Below are 23,504 nucleotides of genomic sequence, written 5' to 3'. Positions count from 1 at the left end.
GCACCCTAGAGGCTTCACTAGCACCCTAGAGGCTCCACTAGCACTCTAGAGGCTTCACTAGCACCCTAGAGGCTCCACTAGCACTCTAGAGGCTCCAGTAGCACCCTAGAGGCTCCACTAGCACTCTAGAGGCTCCAGTAGCACCCTAGAGGCTCCACTAGCACTCTAGAGGCTCCAGTAGCACTCTAGAGGCTTCACTAGCACCCCAGAGGCTCCAGTAGCACCCTAGAGGCTCCACTAGCACTCTAGAGGCTCCAGTAGCACCCTAGAGGCTTCACTAGCACCCTAGAGGCTCCACTAGCACTCTAGAGGCTCCACTAGCACTCTAGAGGCTTCACTAGCACCCTAGAGGCTCCACTAGCACTCTAGAGGCTCCACTAGCACCCTAGAGGCTCCACTAGCACTCTAGAGGCTTCTGGCGCACCTGAGGCTCCACTGGCACTCTAGAGGCTCCAGCACCCCAGAGGCTCACTGGCACCCTGGAGGCTCACTGGCACTCTGGTTCCAGTAGCACCAGAGGCTCACTGGCACCTGGGGCTCCACTAGCACCTGAGGCTCCACTGGCACTCTGGGGCTCCAGTGGCACCCTAGAGGCTCCACTAGCACCCCAGAGGCTCCACTGGCACCTGGGGCTCAGTAGCACCTGGGAGCTCACTGGCACCTGAGGCTCCACCAGCACTCTAGAGGCTCCACTAGCACTCCCAGAGGCTCCACTAGCACCCCTGAGGCTCCAGTAGCACTCTGAGGCTCCACTAGCACCTAGAGGCTCCACTGGCACCAGAGGCTCCACTAGCACTCCAGGGCTCCAGTGGCACTCTGGAGCTCAGTAGCACCCTGAGGCTCCACTAGCACCCCAGAGGCTCACTGGCACCCTGGAGGCTCCAGTGGCACTCTGGAGGCTCCAGTAGCACCTAGAGGCTCACTGGCACTCTGGGGCTCACTGGCACCCCAGAGGCTCCACTAGCACCCTGGGCTCCAGTGGCACCCTGGGCTCACTGGCACTCTGAGGCTCCAGTGGCACCCTGGGCTCCACTGGCACTCTGGAGGCTCCAGTGGCACCCCAGAGGCCCACTAGCACCCTAGGGAGGCTCACTGGCACTCTAGAGGCTCCAGTAGCACCCTGGAGGCTCCACTCAGCACTCCTGAGGCTCCAGTAGCACAGTAACCCAGAGGCTCCACTAGCACTCTAGAGGCTTCACTAGCACCCTAGAGGCTCCACTAGCACTCTAGAGGCTCCACTAGCACTCTAGAGGCTCCAGTAGCACCCTAGAGGCTCCACTAGCACTCTAGAGGCTCCAGTAGCACCCTAGAGGCTCCACTAGCACCCTAGAGGCTCCACTGGCACTCTGGAGGCTCCAGTAGCACCTAGAGGCACCACTAGCACACTAGAGGCTACACTAGCACCCTAGAGGCTCCACTGGCACCCTAGAGGCTCCAGTGGCACTCAGAGGCTTCACTAGCACCCCAGAGGCTCCACTAGCACCTGGGGCTCACTAGCACCCCAGAGGCTCCAGTAGCACCTGAGGCTCATCAGCACCACTAGCACTCTGGAGGCTCCACTAGCACCCTGGAGGCTCCACTGGCACTCTAGAGGCTCACCAGCACCCTGGAGGCTCCACTGGCACTCTAGAGGCTCCAGTAGCACCCCAGAGGCTCACTGGCACCTGGAGGCTCCACTGGCACTCTAGAGGCTCCACTAGCACCCTAGAGGCTCCACTGGCACTCTGGAGGCTCAGTAGCACCCTGGAGGCTCCACTAGCACCCCAGAGGCTCCAGTAGCACTCTCAGAGGCTCCACTGGCACCCAGAGGCTCCAGTAGCACCCTGAGGCTCCACTAGCACCCAGAGGCTCCAGTGGCACTCTAGAGGCCCACTAGCACCCCAGAGGCTCCAGTAGCACCCTGGCACTCCAGAGGCTCCAGTGGCACTCTGGAGGCTCCACTAGCACCCTGGAGGCTCAGTAGCACCCTGAGGCTCCACCAGCACTCTGGAGGCTCCAGTGGCACCCTAGAGGCTCCACTAGCACCCCAGAGGCTCACAGGCACCTAGAGGCTCACTGGCACCCCAGAGGTCACTAGCACCCTAGAGGCTCCAGTAGCACCTTGAGGCTCCACTGGCACTCAGAGGCTCCAGTAGCACTCCTGCACTCTCTGGAGGCACCAGCACCTGGGGCTCACTGGCACCTGAGGCTCCAGTAGCACTCTGGAGGCTCCAGTAGCACCCCAGAGGCTCCAGTAGCACCTGGGGCTCCACTAGCACCTAGAGGCTCACCAGCACCCCAGAGGCTCCAGTGGCACCCCAGGAGGCTCCACTGGCACTCTAGAGGCTCCAGTAGCACCCTGGAGGCTCCACACTGGCACCTGGGGCTCCAGTAGCACTCCCAGAGGCCTCTGGGCACCCTAGAGGCTCAGTGGCACCCTAGAGGCTCCAGTAGCACCCCAGAGGCTCACTAGCACTCTAGATGCTCCAGTAGCACCCTAGAGGCTTCACTAGCACCCTAGAGGCTCCAGTAGCACCCTAGAGGCTCCACTAGCACCCTAGAGGCTCCAGTAGCACCCTAGAGGCTCCACTAGCACTCTAGAGGCTCCAGTAGCACCCTAGAGGCTCCAGTAGCACCTGGGCTCACTGGCACTCTAGGCTCAGCACTCTAGAGGCCCAGTAGCACCCTGGAGGCTCCAGTGGCACCCTCCAGCACTCTAGAGGCTCCAGTAGCACCCTAGAGGCTCCAGTAGCACCCTAGAGGCTCCACTAGCACTCTAGAGGCTCCAGTAGCACTCTAGAGGCTTCACTAGCACCCTAGAGGCTCCAGTAGCACCCTAGAGGCTCCACTAGCACTCTAGAGGCTCCACTAGCACTCTAGAGGCTCCACTGGCACTCTAGAGGCTCAGTGGCACTCCAGAGGCTCACTAGCACCCAGAGGCTCCAGTGGCACCCTAGAGGCTCCACTAGCACCCAGAGGCTCCAGCACCCCAGGGGCTCACTAGCACCCCAGAGGCTCACTAGCACTCTAGAGGCATCACTAGCACCCCAGAGGCTCACTCAGCACTCTCAGAGGCTCCAGTGGCACTCTAGAGGCTCACTAGCACCCCCAGAGGCTCCAGTAGCACCCCAGAGGCTCCACTGGCACCCTAGAGGCTCACTAGCACCCCAGAGGCTCCACTGGCACCTGGAGGCTCACTAGCACCCTAGAGGCTCCACTCGCACTCTAGAGGCTCCACTAGCACCCTAGAGGCCTCACTCGCACCCTAGCGGCTCCACTAGCAATTCCCATGAGGCTCCACTAGCACCCTAGAGGCTCCAGTAGCACCCTAGAGGCTCCACTAGCACTCTAGAGGCTCCAGTAGCACCCTAGAGGCTCCAGTAGCACCCTAGAGGCTCCAGTAGCACCCTAGAGGCTCCACTAGCACTCTAGAGGCTCCAGTAGCACCCTAGAGGCTTCACTAGCACCCTAGAGGCTCCACTAGCACTCTAGAGGCTCCACTAGCACTCTAGAGGCTCCAGTAGCACCCTAGAGGCTTCACTAGCACCCTAGAGGCTCCACTAGCACTCTAGAGGCTTCACTAGCACCCTAGAGGCTCTAGTAGCACTCTAGGGCTCACTGGCACCCAGGAGCTCCACTAGCACCCCAGAGTGGGGCTCCACTAGCACTCTAGAGGCTCCAGTAGCACCCTAGAGGCTCCACTAGCACTCTAGAGGCTCAGTAGCACTAGCACTCTAGAGGCTCCAGTAGCACCCTGGGAGCTAGCACCCTAGAGGCTCACTGGCACTCCAGAGGCTCCAGTAGCACCCTGAGGCTCCACTGGCACCCCAGAGGCCCAGTAGCACTCAGAGGCTCCAGTAGCACCCCAGAGGCTCCACTAGCACTCTAGAGAGGCCCACTAGCATCTCCTCAAACCGCTGCTTTTCGGCTCCACTAGCACCCTAGAGGCTCCAGTAGCACCATAGAGGTCTCATATTGTTTGCTTCCATTCGTTATGCTAAGCTAGGCTAACTGATGGTCCATCATCAACATGTTCGGTTCTTCAAACACATTTATTGCTAAACATTTATCTCCTGATATATTCAGATCCATAACGTAACTTTATTACATAGCAGATTTATAATAACCACGTTGCTTCCGTAACATCTCATGTTGCTCTTGGTACTCACCGTGACGCTCTCATCGCGTCTTAAACATGGAGAGTAAAGTCTGGCGTTGCCACATAGGTCAATGAGGCATACTCACCGCGTCAGAACAGGCCTCGAAATTGGCCATTCAAGAACTACCCAGTCGTGACACGGCTCCGCTGGCGAGTTACTCCACCGCTGACCCGAGAACATCTTCATTCATCTTCCATTCATCTTCATTCATCTTCATTCATCTTCATTTCATCTACGACTGTCTTCATTCATCTTCATTCATCTACATTCATCTTCGTTCATCTTATTCATCTTCATTTCATCTTCATTTCATCTTCATTTCATCTTCATTTACATTACATTACATGTCATTTGTGAGCGCTTTTATCCGGCGACTTTATTAAGTGCATTTCAACCTAGTACAAACTAAGAACAAACTTAAGAATACAGGAAATAGCATTTCCCTCATGAATCCAGACACAAAAGTACATAAGTAAGTGCTATCTAAGTGCCACTGAGTGCTAATCTGTGTTTTAATCCAGATATAGTCGGAAAGGTGTTTCAGTCTCCACAGCCCGGAAGATGTAGAACTTTCTGCTGTCCTGATGTGGTGGGGGAGCTCGTTCACCACTGAGGAGCCAGGACAGCAAACAATCTGGATTCAGTGATTAGCTCGAGGTGCAGGAGCACAAGTCGATTGGCTGTTGCCAGCCCAGATGAGCGTGCCGAGGTGTCGGTGTAGCCATATCCCGGATGCCAAGCGGGGCCAGTCCGTCTGAGCACGGTACGCCGGAACCAGTGTTTTGAAGCGGATCTGACAGCCACCGGTAACCAGTGGAAGGCGGAGGGCGGTGGTGTGGGTAATTTCAGGCTGAAGACCAGTCAGGCTGCTGCATTCTGGATGAGCTGCAGGGTCGGATGGCCTTAGCGAGTAGACCAGCCAGGAGGAGTTGCAGTAGTCAGTGAAGTATTGCAGGCCTGGATCAGAACCTGCGCCTTCTGAGTAAGAAGAGGGCGTATTCTCCTGATGTTGTGCGGCATATTGCCCTGCAGGGCAGCGTCGTCGCGGCGATGTTGTGCGTCGGGAGGTTGACTATGGTGCCACCCGAGGTTCCCTGGCAGTCCGGTGGGGGCCAACACAGAGCTATTCGGAAGGTGATAGTCAGGTGGGTGGGTGGGGGAACCTTTCCTGGAAGAATGATAGCTCAGTCTTGTCAGGGTTGATCTTCAGGTGGTGAGCAGACATCCACTGAGATGTCAGTCAGACAGGCAGAATTCGTGCCGCCACCCGTGTTTGAATGATTGAAGCGAGAAGATCAGTTAGGTGTCATCAGCATAGCTATGGTAGGAGCCATCACGAAACGAATAGCCAAACCGAAGGGTATGTACAGAGAGAGGAGGGACCCAGGGGCCCGGAGCCTTGAGAACCCCAGTAGTGAGAGGACAAAGGATCAGACACAGATCCTCTCAAGTTACCAGTGGTCTGGGTCTTAAGGTAGGAAGAGAAAGAGCGAGTGCAGTACACAAGATCCCAGGTCCTGAAGAGAGATCAGGATCTGGTGTTCTAAGTGCCAATGCTGCAGAAAGGTCGAGAAAAGGATAAGGACAGGAGAGAGGGCTGCTCTAGCAGTGTGAAGCTGCTCAGAGACAGCAAGGCCGTCTGTCGAGTGGCGTGTGAATCCAGACTAGTGAGGTCAGAAGGTTACTGTGGAGATGGGAGGACACTTGTCCAAGATACTTTCGCTCCAGAGTTTGGAGAGAAAAGGAAGAGAGACGGTCTGTGGTTGCTGACTTCAGGCCAGATTGATGAGTTTCTTCAGAGGTTGACTCGCCTCCTTCAGTTAGAAACAGCCAGTTGAGAGGAGCTGTTAATAAGATGGGTGAGGAAGGTGAAGGTCAGGAGCAATAGCCTGGAGAGTGTGGGAGGCAGGGGCGGGGTCAAGGCGCAGGTGGTCGGTCAGGCGGAGGTCACCAAGCTAAGAACTGATTGGAGACAAGGGGTGAAGAGGAAAGGAGGGATGAAGAAGTTAGTGTTGGTGAGGTGATAGAAGATGGTTGTAAAGGAGGGCGTACATACGTCTATCTTGTTTGTAAAGTAATTCGACAAGTGAAACCGACAAAGGGTGGAAGGAGGAGGGGCAGGGGGATCAAGGGTTGGAAAGATAGAGAAAGAGTTTTTTGGGTTCCATTCATCTTCATTCATCTTCGTTCTCTTCATTCATCTTCGTTCCTTCTGTTCATCTTCATTCATCTTCTTCATCTTCGTTCATCTTCGTTCATCTTCATTTCATCTTCATTCATCTTCGTTCTGTCTTCGTTCATCTTCATTCATCTTCATTCATCTTCGTTCATCTACATTTCATCTACATTCATCTTCATTCATCTTCGTTCATCTTGCCGTTCATCTTCGTTCATCTTCATTCATCTACATTCATCTTCGTTTCTTCATTCATGCCGTTCATCTTGTTTCATCTTCGTTTCATCTTCGTTCATCGCCGTTCATCGCCGATTAATCTTACGTCATCTTCGTTTCATCTTCATTCATCTTGTTCATCTACATTCATCTTCGTTCATCTTCGTTCATCTTCGTTCATCGCCGTTCATCTTACGTGTCTTCGTTCATCTTCGTTCATCCGTTGTCTTAAGTTCATCTTCATTCATCTTCATTCATCGCCGTTCCATCGCCGTTCATCTTCATTCATCTTCATTCAGCTTCATTCATCTTCATTCATCTTCGTTCATCTACATTCATCTTCATTCATCTTCATTCATCTACATTCATCTTCGTTTCATCTTCATTCATCTTCGTTCATCGTTCATCTTCATTCATCTTCGTTCATCTTCGTTTCATCTTCATTGTCTTAGTTCATCTTCGTCATCTTCATTCATCACATTCATCTACATTCATCTTCGACCATCTTCGGTTCATCTTGATTTCATCTTCATTTATCTTCATTCATCTTCATTTTCATCCCATTCATCTTCGTTCATCTTCATTCATCTTCATTCATCATTCATCTTCATTCATCTTCATTCAGCTTCATTCATCTTGGTTCATCTTCGTTTCATCTCCATCTTAGGTTCATCGCCGTTCATCTTCATTCATCTTCATTCATCATTCATCTTCATTCAACCGTTCATCTTCATTCATCTTGTTCATCTTTGTTCATCTTCATTCATCTTCATTCATCCGTTCATCTTCGTTCCTTCATTCATCTTCATTCAACCCTTCATCTTCATTCATCTTCGTTCATCTTCGTTCATCTTCATTCATCTTCATTCATCTACAATTTCTTTGTCTTCTTCATTCATCTTCATTCATCTTCATTCATCTACATTCATCTTCATTCATCTTCATTCAGCTTCGTTCATCTTGGTTCATCTTCATTCATCTTCATTCTCTTCATTCATCTTACGTTCATCTTCATTCATCTTCATTCATCTTCATTCATCTTCGTTCATCTTCATTCTTCATTCATCTTCATTCATCTTCATTCAGCTTCATTCATCTTCATTCATCTTCATTCAGCTTCATTCATCTTCTAACAATGGAGAAAGTTCAAAGTTCAAGACAACAAAGTTACAAAAGTCTCTGAACTATTTACTAGGCTCAAAAGCTCAAACCCACTTCCTGTTTGTGACTGAAACTGAGTCAGAGTTCAAAGCCTTGGGAGGCAGTGACAGATGAAACCACGGTCAAGTATAAACCACGTTCCTCCCGACCAACCAGAATCATCATCCTCACGTGGAACACGGAAGTGGAACACAGGATCCTGGTGTGTCACGACAAACATTTCGTACATTGAGTCAATTCGTAAATAATTTACAAGCCAGTGACCGTTGACTCCCGCCCACCGTCACGCTGTGGTGACGTTCAGATGGATGAGGAGTCATTTCTCTCCCAACGAGGGCTGCTCTCCACCGCCCTCTGGTGGCCGGTGGAAGAATGCTACGAAAGCGCTGTCCAGACCCAGGCTCAGCCACTCCAGTTCAATTCAGTTCCAGCTCTCCTCCTCCTCCTCCTCCCTCCTCCCTCCTCCTCCTCCTCCTCCTCTTTCCTCCTCCGCCGTGGCCATCCTCCAACTGAGCTCCACTCCCTCCTCATCCTCTCGTCTCCCTCCATCTTCATCCTGGTACATCTCTGGCTACGGTGCTCGGGGTGGGCTTACACCCTCGTCTTAAGTCGGGCTTCCTCCAGCGGCGATCCTCCACGACTCCTCCACGCCTTCCTCCTCCCCCCTCCTCTGCTCCTCTTCCTCCCTCTTAAGCAGTGTCTTCTCCTCCTGTGAGCCACCGCCACCATCCAGGACTCGCCAGGAAGGAGGTTCAGCTTTGTGAACTGCAGGTGGAGGCGGGGACGTCAGGTCGGGCGCTTTCCTCACTGTCTCGCTCCTCTTCCTCCTCCTCCTCTTTCTTAAGCGACGTGTCCTCTGCTTTAGCACGTCTCTTTATCCATCTCCTCCTCCTCGTCTTATCCTCCTCCTCTTCCTCCTTGTCTATCTTCATCATCTTCCTCTCCTCATCTTCTCTTTCATCCTCATCTACTTCTTTAATATGCACTTCTTTCCCTAGTCTTTATCTGCATCCTCCTCCTTCCTCCTCCCTAACACTCTACACCATCCTCTTCCTCTCCAGTAATCTTCACCTTCCACGGCACTTCTTCCTCCCTTAGTGTCTTCTTCTTATACTCCCTCATCCTCATCAGCTCTTTATTGTCTTTCCTTATCTTTGTCTGCTTCATCCTCCTCCTCTCCTCATCTTCATCCTCCTCCTCCTTGACCTCTTGTCATCTTCCTCCTTTTCATCTACACTATTCTCCTCTTCCTCATCTTCCTTTTCACCACTGTGACAACGTCTTCCTCCTTCCCTCGTCCTCCTTCTCATCCTCCTTTCTTTCACTTCAACTTTGTCTATCTTCCCTCTTCATTCACCTTCTTTTCCTCCTCCTCCTCTTCCTCCTCTTCATCTTTTCCTCCTCCTTTTATCTACTTCATCCATTTTTCTTTTTGTCTTTTATATCACTCTCTTCTTCCTGCGTCTCCTTATCGTTCCTGTTTTGTCCTCCTCTCCTCCTCCTCCTCTTCATCTCCACCCTCCTCATCATATTTGTTTTATATTGTTATCATCCTTCTTTACTTATTTGGTCTCTTTCCTCCTCTATTTCTGTCCTCATCATCATACCTTTTGCATTTGATTGGTGTTCTTCTCCTTTATACCAACTCCTCCTCCTCCATCTCCTCCTTTATGGTTCTTCTACTTTGTCCTCCTCCTTTCCTCATCTTCCTCCCATTTCTCGTCATTGACCACATCTTTGTCCTCCTCCTTGTGTACTTTATCTCCTCTTTGTTCATAACGATGACTTCCTCTTCCTCCTCTTCCTCCTCTTCCTCCTCATCCTTGTTGATTTCGTTATCCTCCTTCACCTGTACTGCCACATCCCTCTTTCTTGTCTTCTTCTTTATTGCTCCTCCTCCCCATCTTCCTCCCTTTCCTCATCGTTGTCCTTATAGACTTTATCCTCTTCGTTCTGCTTGTTGTCAGCTTCATCCTCCTCTTCCTCCTCTTCTTCTCACTCTATTACCTCTTCATCCTTCTTGTGATATCTTTATCCTCCTTCACCTGTACTACTACATCCCTTTCTTCTTTGTGCTCACATTTTGCAAACATCTTCATCCTCTCTTCCTCCTCCTCTCTTCCTCTTCCTCCTCCCCATATTAATTTCTTCCTCATCCTGTACTTCGACATCATTCTCTTCTCATCTTCTTCTTTGTCCTCCTCATTTTTAAACATCTTCCTCCTCCTCTTATCCTCCCCTCTCCTCCTCCTCCTCTCCTCCTCCTCTGGTCTCCTCCTCCTTTGGGACTCACCAGGCCTCCCTTCCACTCTGGGCTGTGTGATCTCAGCTGGGAGGTGAGGAGGAGTCCACCAGGCCTCTCCACGTTTCTTCGTCATGAGCGCTGCGGCGAAGATGAGAAACTCTGGGGCTCCAGTAGCACCCTGGAGGCTCCACTGGCACCCTGGGGCTCCAGTGGCACTCTAGAGCTACTGGCACCCTGGGCTCCAGTGGCACCCTGGGGCTCACTGGCACCCTGGGGCTCAGTGGCACCCTGGGCTCCACTGGCACTCTAGGGCTCAGTGGCACTCTGGGGGCTCACTGGCACCCTGGAGGCTCACTGGCACTCTGGGGCTCCAGTGGCACTCTGGAGGCCACTGGCACCTGGGGCTCCACTGGCACTCTGAGGCTCCAGTGGCGCCCTGGGGCTCACTGGCGCTCTGGGGCTCCAGTGGCGCCCTGAGGCTCACTGGCACCTGGGGCTCCACTGGCACTCTGGGGCTCCAGTGGCACCTGGAGGCTCCACTGGCACCTGGGGCTCCAGTCTCTAGAGGCACCCTGGAGGCTCCACTGGCACTCTGGAGGCTCCACTAGCACCCCAGAGGCTCCACTGGCACCCTGGGGCTCCAGTGGCACCCTGGGCTCACTGGCACCCTGGGGCTCCAGTAGCACTCAGAGGCTCACAGCACTCAGAGGGCACCCTGGAGGCTCCACTGGCACTCTGGGGCTCAGTGGCACTCTGAGGCTCCACTAGCACCCTGGGGCTCCACTGGCGCTGGGGCTCAGTGGCACTCTGGAGGCTCAGTGGCACCCTGGAGGCTCCACTGGCACTCTGGGGCTCCAGTGGCACTCTGGGGCTCACTGGCACTCTGGGGCTCCACTGGCACCCTGAGGCTCCTGGCACCCTGGGCTCACTGGCACTCTGGGGCTCACTGGCACCTGAGGCTCAGTGGCACCCTGAGGCTCCACTGGCACTCTGGGGCTCAGTGGCACCCTGGAGGCTCCACTGGCACCCTGGGCTCACTGGCACTCCTGGGGCTCCAGTGGCACTCCTGGGGCTCACTGGCACCTGGGGCTCGGTAGCACCCTGGAGGCTCCAGTGGCACCCTGGAGGCTCCACTGGCACTCTAGAGGCTCCAGTGGCACCCTAGAGGCTCACTGGCACTCTGGGGCTCCAGTGGCACCTGTGGCCTCTGGAGGCTTCACTGGCACCCTGGAGGCTCCACTGGCACTCTGGAGGGCTCAGTGGCACCCTGGGAGGGCTCACTGGCACTCTGGAGGCTCCAGTGGCACCCTGGGCTCACTGGCACTCTGGGGCTCCAGTGGCACTCTGGGGCTCCAGTGGCACTCTGGGGCTCCACTGGCACCCTGGGGCTCTCACTGGCACTCTGGGGCTCCAGTGGCACCCTGGGCTCCACTGGCACTCTGGGGCTCCAGTAGCACCCTGGGGCTCACTGGCACTCTGGAGGCTCCAGTAGCACTCTGGAGGCTTCACTAGCACCCCAGAGGCTCCAGTGGCACCCTGAGGCTCCAGTGGCACCCTGGGGCTCCAGTGGCACCCTGGGGCTCCACTGGCACCCTAGAGGCTCCACTGGCACTCTGGAGGCTCACTGGCACCCTGGGGCTCCACTGGCACTCTGAGGCTTCACTGGCACCCTGGAGGCTCACTGGCACTCTGGGGCTCCACTGGCACCCTGGAGGCTCACTGGCACTCTGGAGGCTCCATGGCACCTGGGGCTCACTGGCACTCTGGGGCTCCAGTGGCACCTGGGGCTCACTGGCACTCTGGGGCTCCAGTAGCACCCTGGAGGCTCACTGGCACCCCAGAGGCTCACTGGCACTCTGGAGGCTCACTGGCACCCTGGGGCTCCACTGGCACCCTGGGGCTCACTGGCGCCTGGGGCTCCAGTGGCACCCTGGAGGCTCACTGGCACCTCTGGGGCTCACTGGCACCTGGGAGCCTGGCGCCTGGGAGGCTCCACTGGCACCCTGGAGGCTCACTGGCTCCAGAGGCTCCACTGGCACCCTGGGCTCCAGTGGCACCCTGGGGCTCACTGGCACCTGGGGCTCCAGTGGCACTCTGGGGCTCAGTGGCACCCTGGAGGCTCCAGTGGCACCCTGGGCTCACTGGCACCCTGGGGCTCCAGTGGCACTCTGGAGGCCACTAGCACCCTGGGGCTCAGTGGCACTCTGGGCTCAGTGGCACCCTAGAGGCTCCACTGGCTCTGGAGGCTCCAGTAGCACCCTGGAGGCTCACTAGCACTCTGGAGGCTCCAGTAGCACCCTGGAGGCTCACTGGCACCCTGGGGCCAGTGGCACCCCAGAGGCTCACTAGCACCTGGGGCTCCAGTGGCACTCTGAGGCTCACTGGCACTCTGAGGCTCCAGTAGCACTCTGGAGGCTCCAGTGGCACCTAGAGGCTCCACTAGCACCTGAGGCTCACTGGCACTCTGAGGCTCCAGTAGCACCCTAGAGGCTCCACTGGCACTCTGAGGCTCCAGTAGCACTCTGAGGCTCACTAGCACCCAGAGGCTCAGTAGCACCCTGGAGGCTCCACTGGCACCTGGGCTCCACTAGCACCCTGGGGCTCAGTAGCACCCAGAGGCTCCACTGGCACTCTGGGGCTCCAGTAGCACCTGAGGCTCCACTAGCACCCTGAGGCTCCAGTAGCACCCTGGCACTCAGAGGCTCCAGTAGCACCCTAGAGGCTCCAGTGGCACCCTAGAGGCTCCAGTGGCACTCTAGAGGCTCCACAGCACTCTGGAGGCTCACTAGCACCCTGGAGGCTCCAGTAGCACCCCAGAGGCTCCACTAGCACTCTAGAGGCTCACTGCACCAGTGGCACCCTGGGCTCAGTGGCACTCTGGAGGCTCACTAGCACCCTAGAGGCTCCAGTAGCACCCCAGAGGCTCCACTGGCACCCCAGAGGCTCCACTAGCACCCTGAGGCTCAGCACCCTGAGGCTCCAGTAGCACCCTGGAGGCTCACTGGCACTGGGGCTCCAGTGGCACCTGGGCTCCACTGGCACTCTGGAGGCTCCAGTAGCACCCCAGAGGCTCACTGGCACTAGCTCCAGTGGCTCCACTCTGGGGCTCCACTAGCACCCCAGAGGCTCCACTAGCACCCAGAGGCTCACTGGCACTCTGGAGGCTCCAGTGGCACTCTGGGGCTCACTGGCACTCTGGAGGCTCCAGTAGCACCCTGAGGCTCCACTGGCACCCTGAGGCTCCAGTAGCACCTAGAGGCTCCACTAGCACTCTGGGGCTCCAGTGGCACTCTGGAGGCTCCACTAGCACCCTAGAGGCCCAGTGGCACCCTAGAGGCTCCACTGGCACTCTAGAGGCTCCAGTGGCACCCTAGAGGCTCCACTAGCACTCCAGAGGCTCCACTAGCACTCTAGAGGCTCACTGGCACTCCAGAGGCCCAGTAGCACCCTGGGGCTCACTGGCACCTGGAGGCTCCAGTAGCACCCAGAGGCTCCACTGGCACTCTGAGGCTCCAGTAACCCTGGGCTCCACTGGCACCTGGGCTCCACTGGCACCCTAGAGGCTCACTGGCACCCCAGAGGCTCCACTGGCACTCTGGGGGCTCCAGTAGCACCCTGAGGCTCACTGGCACCTAGAGGCTCCAGTAGCACCCTGAGGCTCCACTGGCACCCTGAGGCCCAGTGGCACCCTAGAGGCTCACTGGCACTCTGGGAGCTCCACTAGCACCCCAGAGGCTCCAGTGGCACTCAGAGGCTCCACTAGCACTCTGGGGCTCCAGTGGCACTCTGGGCTCCACTGGCACCCCAGAGGCTCCAGTGGCACCCCAGAGGCTCACTGGCACAGAGGCTCACTGGCACTCTGGAGGCTCCAGTAGCACCCTGAGGCTCCACTGGCACCTGAGGCTCACTAGCACTCTAGAGGCTCCACTGGCACCTGAGGCTCCAGCACTCTAGAGGCTCCAGTAGCACCCTGGAGGCTCCACTGGCACTCTAGAGGCTCCACTAGCACCCCAGAGGCTCCACTGGCACCCCAGAGGCTCCACTAGCACCCCAGAGGCTCCAGTAGCACCCAGAGGCTCCACTGTACCCACTGGGGCTCCAGTGGCACCCTAGAGGCTCCACTGGCACTCTAGAGGCTCCAGTAGCACTCTGGAGGCTCCACTGGCACCCCAGAGGCTCCACTGGCACCCTAGAGGCTCCACTAGCACTCTAGAGGCTCCAGCACCCTAGAGGCTCCACTGGCACCCAGAGGCTCAGTGGCACCTGGAGGCTCCACTGGCACTCTGGAGGCTCCAGTAGCACCTGGAGGCTCACTAGCACCCCAGAGGCTCCAGTGGCACCCTGGAGGCTCACTAGCACCCTAGAGGCTCCACTAGCACCTAGAGGCTCACTGGCACTCCAGAGGCTCAGTGGCACCTGAGGCTCCACTGGCACTCTGGAGGCTCCAGTAGCACCCAGAGGCTCCACTGGCACCCAGAGGCTCCACTGGCACTCCAGAGGCTCCAGTGGCACCCCAGAGGCTCCACTGGCACCTGGAGGCTCCAGTAGCACCCTGAGGCTCCAGTAGCACCTAGAGGCTCAGTGGCACCCCAGAGGCTCCACTAGCACCCCAGAGGCTCCAGTAGCACTCAGAGGCTCAGGGCTCAGTGGCACCCCAGAGGCTCCACTAGCACTCTAGAGGCTCCAGTAGCACTCTAGAGGCTCCACTAGCACTCTAGAGGCTCCAGTAGCACCCTAGAGGCTCCAGTAGCACCCTAGAGGCTCCACTAGCACTCTAGAGGCTCCAGTAGCACTCTAGAGGCTTCACTAGCACCCCAGAGGCTCCAGTAGCACCCTAGAGGCTTCACTAGCACCCTAGAGGCTCCACTAGCACCCTAGAGGCTCCAGCACTCAGAGGCTCCAGCACCCTAGGCTCCACTGGCACCCAGAGGCTCCAGTAGCACCCCAGAGGCTCACTGGCACTCTAGAGGCTCCACTAGCACTCTGGAGGCTCCACTAGCACCTAGAGGCTCCAGTGGCACCCTGGGGCTCCACTGGCACTCTGGAGGCTCCAGTAGCACCCTGGAGGCTCCACTGGCACTCTGGGGCTCCAGTGGCACCAGAGGCTCACTGGCACTCTAGAGGCTCCAGTGGCACCCCAGAGGCTCCACTGGCACTAGAGGCTCCAGTGGCACTCCAGAGGCTCCACTAGCACCCTGGGGCTCACTGGCCAGAGGCTCCACTAGCACTCCAGAGGCTCCACTGGCACCCTAGAGGCTCACTGGCACTCTGAGGCTCCAGTGGCACCCCAGAGGCTCCACTGGCACTCCAGAGGCTCCAGTAGCACCCCAGAGGCTCCACTGGCACTCTAGAGGGGCTCCAGTAGCACCCCAGAGGCTCACTGGCACCCTAGAGGCTCCACTGGCACCTGGAGGCTCCACTAGCACCCCAGAGGCTCACTGGCACTCCAGAGGCTCCAGTAGCACCCTGGAGGCTCACACTAGCACTCTAGTGGCTCCACTAGCACTCTAGAGGCGTCACTAGCACCCCAGAGGCTCCAGTGGCACCCTGGGCTCCACTGGCACTCTGGAGGCTCAGTGGCACCCTGGAGGCTCCACTAGCACCCTAGAGGCTCCACTGGCACTCTGGGGCTCCACTGGCACTCTGGAGGCCACTGGCACCCAGAGGCTCCAGTGGCACTCTGGAGGCTCCAGTAGCACCCCAGAGGCTCACTGGCACTCTGGAGGCTCCAGTAGCACCCCAGAGGCTCACTGGCAGCACCTGGAGGCTCCACTGGCACTAGAGGCTCAGTGGCACCCTGGAGGCTCCACTGGCACTCTAGAGGCTCCAGTAGCACCCAGAGGCCCACTGGCACTCTGGAGGCTCACTAGCACCCCAGAGGCTCCAGTAGCACCTGGAGGCTCCACTGGCACTCTGGAGGCTCAGTGGCACCCTGAGGCTCACTGGCACCCTGGAGGCTCCAGTGGCACCTGGAGGCTCACTGGCACCTAGAGGCTCCAGTAGCACCCAGAGGCCCAGTGGCACCCTGGAGGCTCCACTGGCACTCTGGAGGCTCCAGTAGCACTCCCAGGCTCACTAGCACCCAGAGGCTCCAGCACCTGGGGCTCACTGGCACTCTAGAGGCTCCAGTGGCACCCTGGAGGCTCCACTGGCACCTGGAGGCTCACTGGCACTCTGGTCACCAGCACCCAGAGGCTCCACTGGCACCCAGAGGCTCCACTAGCACTCTAGAGGCTCCAGTAGCACCTAGAGGCTCCACTAGCACTCTAGATGCTCCAGTAGCACCCTAGAGGCTTCACTAGCACCCTAGAGGCTCCAGTAGCACTCTAGAGGCTCCACTAGCACCCTAGAGGCTCCAGTAGCACCCTAGAGGCTCCACTAGCACTCTAGAGGCTCCAGTAGCACCCTAGAGGCTCCACTAGCACTCTAGAGGCTCCAGTAGCACCCTAGAGGCTTCACTGGCACTCTGGAGGCTCCAGTAGCACCCAGAGGCTCACTGGCACCCCAGAGGCTTCACTAGCACTCTAGAGGCTCCAGTAGCACCCTAGAGGCTCCACTAGCACTCTAGAGGCTCCAGTAGCACCCTAGAGGCTCCAGTAGCACCCTAGAGGCTCCACTAGCACTCTAGAGGCTCCAGTAGCACTCTAGAGGCTTCACTAGCACCCTAGAGGCTCCACTAGCACTCTAGAGGCTCCAGTAGCACCCTAGAGGCTCCACTAGCACTCTAGAGGCTCCAGTAGCACCCTAGAGGCTCCACTAGCACTCTAGAGGCTCCAGTAGCACTCTAGAGGCTCCAGTAGCACCCTAGAGGCTCCAGTAGCACCCTAGAGGCTCCACTAGCACTCTAGAGGCTCCAGTAGCACCCTAGAGGCTCCACTAGCACCCTAGAGGCTCCACTGGCACTCTGAGGCTCAGAGGCTCCACTAGCACTCTAGAGGCTCCAGTAGCACCCTAGAGGCTCCACTAGCACTCTAGAGGCTCCAGTAGCACCCTAGAGGCTCCACTAGCACCCTAGAGGCTCCACTAGCACCCTAGAGGCTCCACTAGCACTCTAGAGGCTCCAGTAGCACCCTAGAGGCTCACCAGCACCCCAGAGGCTCACTAGCACCTGGAGGCTCACTAGCACCCTGAGGCTCCAGTAGCACCCTAGACCCTCCACTAGCACTCTAGAGGCTCCAGTAGCACTCTAGAGGCTTCACTAGCACCCCAGAGGCTCCACTGGCACCTAGAGGCTCCAGTAGCACAGGCACCCCAGAGGCTCCACTAGCACTCCAGGGGCTCCAGTAGCACCCTGGAGGCTCACTGGCACTCTAGAGGCTCCAGTAGCACCCTAGAGGCTCCACTAGCACCCTGAGGCTCCAGTAGCACCTGGGGCTCACTAGCACTCTAGAGGCACCAGTAGCACCCTGGAGGCTCACTGGCACCTAGAGGCTCCAGTGGCACCCAGAGGCTCCACTAGCACCCCAGAGGCTCCAGTAGCACCCCAGAGGCTCCACTAGCACCTAGAGGCTCAGTAGCACCCTGGGGCTCCACTGGCACTCTAGAGGCTCCAGTAGCACCCTGGGCTCCCACTGGCACTCTGGGCTCACTGGCACTCCAGAGGCTCAGTAGCACCCCAGAGGCTCCACTAGCACTCTAGAGGCTCCAGTAGCACCCCAGAGGCTCCAGCACCCTAGAGGCTCCAGTAGCACCCTAGAGGCTCCACTAGCACTCTAGAGGCTCCACTAGCACCCTAGAGGCTCCAGTAGCACCCTAGAGGCTCCAGTAGCACTCTAGAGGCTCCACTAGCACCCTAGAGGCTCCAGTAGCACTCTAGAGGCTCAACTAGCTCTCCAGAGGCTCCACTAGCACCTGGGGCTCACTGGCACCCCAGAGGCTCCACTAGTACCCTAGAGGCTCCAGTAGCACCCTGGGCTCCACTGGCACTCTGAGGCTCCAGTAGCACCCCAGAGGCTCCAAGCACCCCAGAGCTCCACTGGCACCCCAGAGGCTCCAGTAGCACCCTAGAGGCTTCACTAGCACCCTAGAGGCTCCACTAGCACTCTAGAGGCTCACTGGCACCCCAGAGGCTCCACTAGCACCTAGAGGCTCCACTAGCACTCTGGAGGCTCCACTAGCACCCCAGAGGCTCCACTAGCACTCTAGAGGCTCCAGTAGCACTCTAGAGGCTTCTCTAGCACCCCAGAGGCTCCAGTAGCACCCTAGAGGCTCCACTAGCACTCTAGAGGCTCCAGTAGCACCCCAGAGGCTCCACTAGCACCCCAGAGGCTCCACTGGCACTCAGAGGCTCCACTAGCACTCTGGAGGCTCACTGGCACCCCAGAGGCTCCACTAGCACTCTGGGGCTCCACTAGCACTCCAGAGGCTCCACTGGCACCCTGAGGCTCCACTGGCACTCTAGAGGCTCCACTAGCACCCTAGAGGCTCCACTGGCACCCTTGAGGCTCCCGTAGCACCCTAGAGGCCCACTGGCACTCCAGAGGCTCCAGTAGCACCCTGGAGGCTCACTGGCACTCTGGAGGCTCCAGTGGCACCCCAGGCTCCACTAGCACTCTGGAGGCTCCAGTAGCACCCCAGAGGCTCCACTAGCACCCTGAGGCTCACTGGCACTCAGAGGCTCAGTAGCACCCCAGAGGCTCACTGGCACCCTGGAGGCTCCACTAGCACTCTAGAGGCTCCACTAGCACTCAGAGGCTCCAGTAGCACCTAGAGGCTCACTGGCACTCTGGGCTCCAGTGGCACCTGAGGCTCACTAGCACTCTAGAGGCTCCAGTAGCACCCTAGAGGCTCCAGTAGCACCATAGAGGCTCCACTAGCACTCTAGAGGCTCCACTAGCACTCTAGAGGCTCCACTAGCACCCCAGAGGCTCCACTGGCACTCTAGAGGCTCCACTGGCACTCTGGAGGCTTCACTAGCACCCTAGAGGCTCCACTAGCACTCCAGAACCAGTAGCACCTGGAGGCTTCACTAGCACCTAGAGGCTCCAGGCACCTAGGGCTCACTGGCACTCTGAGGCTCACTAGCACCCTAGAGGCTCCAGTAGCACCCCAGAGGCTCCACTCAGCACTCCAGAGGCTCCAGTAGCACCCAGAGGCTCACTGGCACCCTAGAGGCTCCAGTAGCACCCTGGAGGCTCCACTAGCACCCTAGAGGCTCCAGTAGCACCCTAGAGGCTCCACTAGCACTCTAGAGGCTCCAGTAGCACCCAGAGGCTCTCACTGGCACTCCAGAGGCTCCAGTAGCACCCCAGAGGCTCACTAGCACCCCAGAGGCCACTGGCACCCTGGGCTCACTAGCACCCCAGAGGCTCCACTAGCACTCCAGAGGCTCCACTAGCACCCCAGAGGCTCCACTAGCACCTGGAGGCTCCACTGGCACCCCAGAGGCGCCACTAGCACCCTAGAGGCTCCACTAGCACCCCAGAGGCTCCACTGGCACTCTGAGGCTCCACTAGCACCCCAGAGGCTCCACTGGCACCCTGGAGGCTCAGTAGCACCTGAGGCTCCACTAGCACTCTAGAGGCTCACTAGCACCCTGGAGGCTCCAGTAGCACCCCAGAGGCTCCAGTAGCACCCCAGAGGCTCCACTGGCACCCTGGAGGCTCCAGTAGCACCCAGAGGCTCACTAGCACCCCAGAGGCCACTGGCACCCCAGAGGCTCCACTGGCACCCTAGAGGCCACTAGCACCCTAGAGGCTCCACTAGCACCCAGAGGCTCCACTAGCACTCTAGAGGCTCAGTAGCACCCTGGAGGCTCCACTAGCACTCTAGAGGCTCACTAGCACCCCAGAGGCTCCACTGGCACCCTGGAGGCTCCACTGGCAGCACCCCAGAGGCTCACTAGCACCCCAGAGGCTCCACTAGCACTCTGGGGCTCCACTGGCACCCAGAGGCTCCACTAGCACCCCAGAGGCTCACTGGCACTCTGGAGGCTCCAGTAGCACCCTGAGGCTCACTGGCACTCTAGAGGCTCCACTAGCACCCCAGGGGGTCCACTAGCACCCCAGAGGCTCCACTCAGCACCCCAGAGGCTCCACTAGCACCCCAGAGGCTCACTGGCACTCTAGAGGCTCCACTAGCACCCCAGGCTCACTGGCACCCAGAGGCCACTGGCACCCCAGAGGCTCACTAGCACTCCAGAGGCTCCACTAGCACCCCAGAGGCTCCACTAGCACTCTGGGCTCAGAGCTCCACTAGCACCTGAGGCCCACTGGCACTCTAGAGGCTTCACTAGCACCCCAGAGGCTCCAGTAGCACCCTAGAGGCTCCACTAGCACTCTAGAGGCTCCAGTAGCACCCTAGAGGCTTCACTAGCACCCTAGAGGCTCCACTAGCACTCTAGAGGCTCCACTAGCACTCTAGAGGCTCCACTAGCACCCTAGAGGCTTCACTAGCACCCTAGAGGCTCCACTAGCACTCTAGAGGCTTCACTAGCACCCTAGAGGCTCCACTAGCACTCTAGAGGCTCCAGTAGCACCCATGTTGTCTCATGTTGTTTGCTTCCAGTCGTTATGCTAAGCTAGGCTAACTGATGGTCCATCATCAACATGTTCTGGTTCTTGAAACACATTTTATTGCTAAACATTTATCTCCCTGGATGTATTCAGATCCATAACATGTGTAACTTTATTACATGACAGATTTATAATAACACGTTGTACCCGTAACATCTCTACATGTTGCTCTTACAGTGCTCCACCGTGACGCTCTGTCATCACGTCTTAAACATGGAGAGTAAAGTCTGGCGTTGCCACATGGAGGTCAATGGGGAACGCCTCACACGTGGAGCAGGCCTCCGGTGGCCATTCCAAGAACTGCAGTCATTGACACGGCTCCGCTGGCCGTGGGGTTACTCCACCTTTGACCCCGAGAACATCTTCATTCATCTTCATTCATCTTCATTCATCTTCATTCATCTTCATTCATCTACATTCATCTTCATTCATCTTCATTCATCTACATTCATCTTCGTTCATCTTCATTCATCTTCATTCATCTTCATTCATCTTCATTCATCTTCATTACATTACATTACATGTCATTTAGCAGACGCTTTTATCCAAAGCGACTTACAATAAGTGCATTTCAACCTAGAGTACAAACTAAGAACAACAAGAATACAGGAAGTAACATTTCCTCAACATAGTCGAACTACAAAAGTACCATAAGTAAGTGCTATCTAAGTGCCACTGAAGTGCTAATCTGTGTTTTAATCCAGATATAGTCGGAAAAGGTGTGTTTTCAGTCTCCGACGGAAGATGTAGAGACTTTCTGCTGTCCTGATGTCGGTGGGGAGCTCGTTCCACCACTGAGGAGCCAGGACAGCAAACAGTCTGGATTTGAGTGATTAGCTCGAGGTGCAGGAGGCACAAGTCGATTGGCTGTTGCCGAGCGGAGCGACGTGCGGGGTGTGCGGTGTGACCATATCCCGGATGTAGACGGGGCCCGATCCGTCTGAGCACGGCACGCCAGGACCAGTGTTTTGAAGCGGATGCGAGCAGCCACGGTAACCAGTGGAAGGCGGAGGCGGAGTGGTGTGGGTGAATTTCGGGAGGCTGAAGACCAGTCGAGCTGCTGCATTCTGGATGAGCTGCAGGGGTCGGATGGCCTTAGCAGGTAGACCAGCCAGGAGGAGTTGCAGTAGTCGAGGCGTGAAATGACCAGAGCCTGGATCAGAACCTGCGCGCCTTCTGAGTAAGAAGAGACGTATTCTCCTGATGTTGTGCAGCATGTACCTACAGGCAGCGCCGTCGCAGCGATGTTGGCCGTCAGGGAGAGTTGACTGTCAGTGTCACCCGAGGTTCCTGGCAGTCCGGGTAGGGCCAACACAGAGCTGTTGAAGGTGATAGTCAGGTCGTGGGTGGGGAGCCTTTCCCTGGAAGGAATAGTAGCTCAGTCTTGTCAGGGTTGATCTTCAGGTGGTGAGCAGACATCCACTGAGAGATGTCAGTCAGACAGGCAGAGATTCGTGCCGCCACCCGTGTTTCGGACGGCTGTAATGAGAAGAACAGTTGGGTGTCTTGAGCATAGCTAAGGTAGGAGAAGCGATGCGATCGAACGACAGAGCGAGAGAATTTGTGTACAGAGAGAAGAGGAGGGACCCAGGACGGAGCCTTGAGGAACCCCAGTAGTGAGAGGACAAGGATCAGACACAGATCCTCTCCAAGTTACCCGGTAGGTGCGGTCTTTAAGGTAGGAAGAGAAAAGAGCGAGTGCAGTGCCTGAGATCCCCAGGTCCTGAAGAGAAGAGATCAGGATCTGGTGGTTCACGGTGTCAAATGCTGCAGAAAGGTCGAGAAGGATAAGGACAGAGGAGAGAGGCTGCTCTAGCAGTGTGAAGCTGCTCAGAGACAGCAAGGAGGGCCGTCTCTGTCGAAAGTGGCCGGCCTTGAATCCAGACTGGTGAGGTCAAGAAGGTTGTTACTGTGGAGATAGGAGGACACTTGGCTCAAGATAGCTCGCTCCAGAGTTTTGGAGAGAAAAGGAAGAAGAGACCGGTCTGTAGTTGCTGACTTCAGACGGGTCGGCGTGAGTTTCTTCAGGAGAGGGTTGACTCTCGCCTCCTTCAGAGAGTTAGGAAACAGCCAGTTGAGAGGGAGCTGTTAATAAGATGGGTGAGGAAGGTCAGAAGGTCAGGAGCAATAGCCTGGAGAATGGGAGACGGGACGGGGTCAAGGGCAGGTGGTCGGTCGGGCGGAGGTCACCAAGCTAAGAACTTGATTGGGAGACAAGGGGTGAAAGAGGAAGAGGGGATGAAGAAGTTAGTGTTGGTGAGGTGATAGAAGATGGATTTGTAAAGGAGGAGCGTGTCGTCTATCTTGTTTGTAAAGTAGTCGACAAAGTGGCTCGGCAAAAGGGTGGAAGGAGGAGGGGGACAGGGGGGATCAAGGAGGTTGGAAAAGATAGAGAAGAGTTTTTTGGGGTTCATTCATCTTCATTCATCTTCGTTCATCTTCATTCATCTTCGTTCATCTTCATTCATCTTCATTCATCTTCTTCATCTTCGTTCATCTTCGTTCATCTTCATTCATCTTCATTCATCTTCGTTCATCTTCGTTCATCTTCATTCATCTTCATTCATCTTCGTTCATCTACATTCATCTTCATTCATCTTCATTCATCTTCGTTCATCTTCGTTCATCTTCGTTCATCTTCATTCATCTACATTCATCTTCGTTCATCTTCATTCATCTTCATTCATCTTCATTCATCTTCATTCATCTTCATTCATCTTCGTTCATCTTCATTCATCTTCATTCATCTTCGTTCATCTTCATTCATCTTCATTCATCTACATTCATCTTCATTCATCTTCGTTCATCTTCGTTCATCTTCGTTCATCTTCGTTCATCTTCGTTCATCTTCGTTCATCTTCGTTCATCTTCGTTCATCTTCATTCATCTTCATTCATCTTCGTTCATCTTCATTCATCTTCATTCATCTTCATTCAGCTTCATTCATCTTCGTTCATCTTCGTTCATCTACATTCATCTTCGTTCATCTTCATTCATCTACATTCATCTTCGTTCATCTTCGTTCATCTTCGTTCATCTACGTTCATCTTCAT

The 23,504-nt window shown here is 56.4% G+C and overlaps 1 protein-coding gene across 1 annotated transcript in view; it reads right to left on the bottom strand.

The window, feature by feature from the left end:
- Positions 1-10,250: 10,250 nt before the first annotated feature.
- LOC130205631 (trichohyalin-like) overlaps positions 10,251-23,504 on the bottom strand; it is a 29,756-nt gene continuing 16,502 nt past the window's right edge. Inside the window, exon 7 of the mRNA XM_056433116.1 lies at positions 10,251-10,446. Coding sequence (XP_056289091.1) covers positions 10,251-10,446 — 196 coding nt within the window. The remainder of the gene's footprint in view (positions 10,447-23,504) is intronic.

The sequence above is a fragment of the Pseudoliparis swirei genome, chromosome 15 (genome assembly GCF_029220125.1).
Source record: "Pseudoliparis swirei isolate HS2019 ecotype Mariana Trench chromosome 15, NWPU_hadal_v1, whole genome shotgun sequence".
Classification (NCBI taxonomy): Eukaryota; Metazoa; Chordata; class Actinopteri; order Perciformes; family Liparidae; genus Pseudoliparis; species Pseudoliparis swirei.
The sequence above is the reverse complement of the archived record's forward strand: the minus strand, read 5'-3'. Positions and strand labels throughout refer to the sequence as shown.